This window comes from Miscanthus floridulus, chromosome 5 (genome assembly GCF_019320115.1).
Source record: "Miscanthus floridulus cultivar M001 chromosome 5, ASM1932011v1, whole genome shotgun sequence".
In the NCBI taxonomy this organism is placed as follows: Eukaryota; Viridiplantae; Streptophyta; class Magnoliopsida; order Poales; family Poaceae; genus Miscanthus; species Miscanthus floridulus.
The window spans coordinates 89,603,809-89,606,824 of NC_089584.1; the positions used below are offsets into that span (position 1 = coordinate 89,603,809).

At 46.3% G+C, this 3,016-nt stretch overlaps 1 protein-coding gene across 1 annotated transcript; it reads right to left on the reverse strand.

The window, feature by feature from the left end:
* Window positions 1-1,086: 1,086 nt before the first annotated feature.
* Window positions 1,087-1,620, reverse strand: LOC136452571 (uncharacterized). Its single transcript, XM_066453177.1, has one exon. It carries the CDS (start codon window positions 1,519-1,521, stop codon window positions 1,297-1,299), a length of 225 nt encoding a protein of 74 aa, XP_066309274.1. The 5' UTR covers window positions 1,522-1,620; the 3' UTR covers window positions 1,087-1,296.
* Window positions 1,621-3,016: the final 1,396 nt, after the last annotated feature.

The window sequence follows — 3,016 nt, forward strand, 5'->3', positions numbered from 1 at the left end:
GTGGGGAGGAGACACAAGTGCGCGGTGCTGTTGTGAAAAGGGCGGGGGCGAGTCTTTCGGGCGGCTTGGAAGAGACAAGGTGTCACGTCAGTGTGGAAGAGGCGGGAACGAGTCATCCGAGCAGCGTGTGCAGCAAATCTGAAGTGGACGGTTTTGGATGCAAGCCTGAGAAACAGAGCAACGTGGGCGGCGCATGAATCCGAGCGGACGGGCGGAGCATCCATGGACGTCCGGACAAACACAGACATCCGAGCGCGTTAGTGCTGCCGTTTAATAAAACAAAAACATGAGCAATTGTTACGGACTTCAAATACTACGATGCAAGGCTTTGTAGGATAAACTGCCAAAAATTGGATTGGGCTTTGACACCTATTGATGTGGGCCTCGAGGGAGGGCTTTAGACATTCTATTTGAGGTGATGAAGTTTTTCCTCTAAAGATGAAAATAAAATCCTCTTTTTGCCTTCTATCGCTAGTCTAGATTTTCTATTCAAATTTTAAAATCGAACAAAGTCAACACTATAAGCCATCTAAATTATCTTTTTTACTCTGCTTAGAATGCTTTTAAGGAGGTTTCATCATTGTTAATAAAATATATTTTGGTAAACACTTTATAAAGTTCTTAAACCATAGGAAAAAACAATCAGCCGAGCCGGCTGCACTTCTCGCAGCCTTGCAGGTGCGGCAGTTTACTAAGGTTACGAGAAGTGCAGCCGAGCAGACTAGCAGATATAGGATATCTAAACATTCCAATATAATTGTTTGCCGGATTTTTTTAAACAAAAGATAACGAGGAGAAAAATGACTTGTTCCAAAATATATTTTAAATTGAGCGTGAACGCTGCATCGTGCGGACGTCAAGGGCGGTTTGCCATGCACGGATTGGAGGATCAGTATTTCCTAATTTGGGTCAGCAAGATGGTCCAGCAAGACGAGTCTGCAGGCTCGGAAGTTGATCCTCTTCTGTAACGGGATTCAGTTTCTTGCTGTGTGAGCTTTCGGTCATTATCAGCCCTTAATCGGTAAAAAGATCATCCAACCAAAGGATAGCATGCTCCATCAATCTTACAATAAAAAGTTACTCGGATAGATTGAAGAGATACGGAGTATTACGTACATTGACGGCGATTCTTACAAGCGGAGTACGAATGTATACAAACTGAAACCACACGCTTGAGAAAGAAGGCGGATGTAAAAGGATTCACAAATTAGGACTGACATCTCAGTACGGTGGCGACACAAACCCGGCTTAAGGGACATGAAACAGGATGGATGGCTGGCTGAGTCGATCGGGCGATTAGATTGGGATGGCCCTGGTGACGCGCGGGTACACGGCGGTGGCTGGGTGCGCCATGATGCGGCGTCCCTTGCGGTGGCGGAACAGGTACACGGCGGCCCCCAGCGGCCACTCGATGACCCCGGCCACCACGAACGCCACGAACCCCAGCGTCGGCCCGACCACCTTGCACCGGCACGGGTTGCTCCGCGTCCCGCACTGTACGCACACCGGCACGAATGCCATGGCTGCTTTCTTTTCTTTGTTGCTGGCGGCAGCTGCTGCTGCTGGACTGGTGGTGGCAGACTGGCAGTGTTGCACGGAACCAAAGCTTTGCCGGGCACCGCAAGCGCCCTGCTATGGAAGTGTGAATTCTGATGGATGGATGGATGCGAAGGGAAGCAAAACTACTCTGTCCTGCACGTGTGAGATGAGGCTTGTCACATGTGTCGGTGTCGCCCCTCGCGCTGCGTTTATAAAAGCTCGCACCGGAGACGCGTGGCGCGACCGAGAGAGGGGTACGTGGTGGACACGAGTACGGGGTTCTGCCGAAAGGCCGGCGATGTTTCGTTTGCCACGTACCGTAGGGGTGGATGTCACGAATCTAGAGCTAACACGTGCCTGGCCGTTAAGGACTTATTTTTTTGCGAAGGAATTTTCTGGAACTTCTTCCGATAGAAAACACGAAGCAGTGCGTTGCTACCACCTGTCGCTGTTTGTAGTGTAAAAAATAAAACTGCTCTCTCGGGCCTGCTCGTTTCTGTTTCTTGCAGATGTTGGGCTGTAGCTGCACAGCCCATCCGCTCGGGCTGCAGTCCATGTAGCTGCAGCTGCTGCTTAGGAGCACAGCCCATCAACTTCACCCAAGCTGCATCCAAGCCTAGTGATTTTGCATCGGGCTGCCAGAACCTGTATAAACATAGCAGTGAAAATGCAGAGATAGCTACTTGTTACTATTAGATCGGGATGTTAGCCCATCGAGATAGTTACACAGTAGGTCGTCGTTGATTTGGTACATCTTGGTGCATAAAAATTTGGAAGGAAAATTATATATGTGCCATCAGCCTATCACACTGACTGCAAAACTACTACATACAGATAAGGTCATGAAAAAGCTCATACATTGAGACTCTGAAATGAAATATATGTCTGTAGTACTTGATCATTGCCATTACAGGTATGAAGATCATGAACAAAAACACTGATATTTAGAGGAACCAACCACTGATAAGGACCAAACGACTAGAACCTTGGTCGAAGAAGCGCGGATAAGAGGCAACTTTACAAAACTAGATAGCAGTCAATGTTAAAATGGCAGACTGAAGCCTCGCTTATCTTATAATCCGTCTTTTTCAACTTGTTTTTTCAGCCGGAACAATGTTTTTCTCTCACAACAAATCAGCCAGAACAATGTTTTAGCTTGTTTTTTCAACGAAGCGAACGGGGCCTAAATGTTTTGTAGCGGTACAAACTACATATCAGCTAATGTTAACATGTAAGCATCTTCACTATTCTGAATGTACTAGTAAAACATACTCGTATTATTACAGTTTTTTTTATGTTTGTCAGAACTTTAGAAATATGCGTTGATTGAAAATGAAACATATATCTTAAATACAACGTCTGCTAAAAATTCTCATGTAATTCAGCAATCTTTTCAACATATGTATCATGAAAGACGCACTTCCACTGTTCCACGTATATGCATACAGAGCCAAGATCGCTGCCCATCAGTAGGGAA

What these genes read in the sequence shown, in the direction of transcription:
- LOC136452571 (XM_066453177.1), bottom strand. Translation starts at nt 1,521, where the DNA reads ATGGCATTCGTGCCGGTGTGCGTACAGTGCGGGACGCGGAGCAACCCG.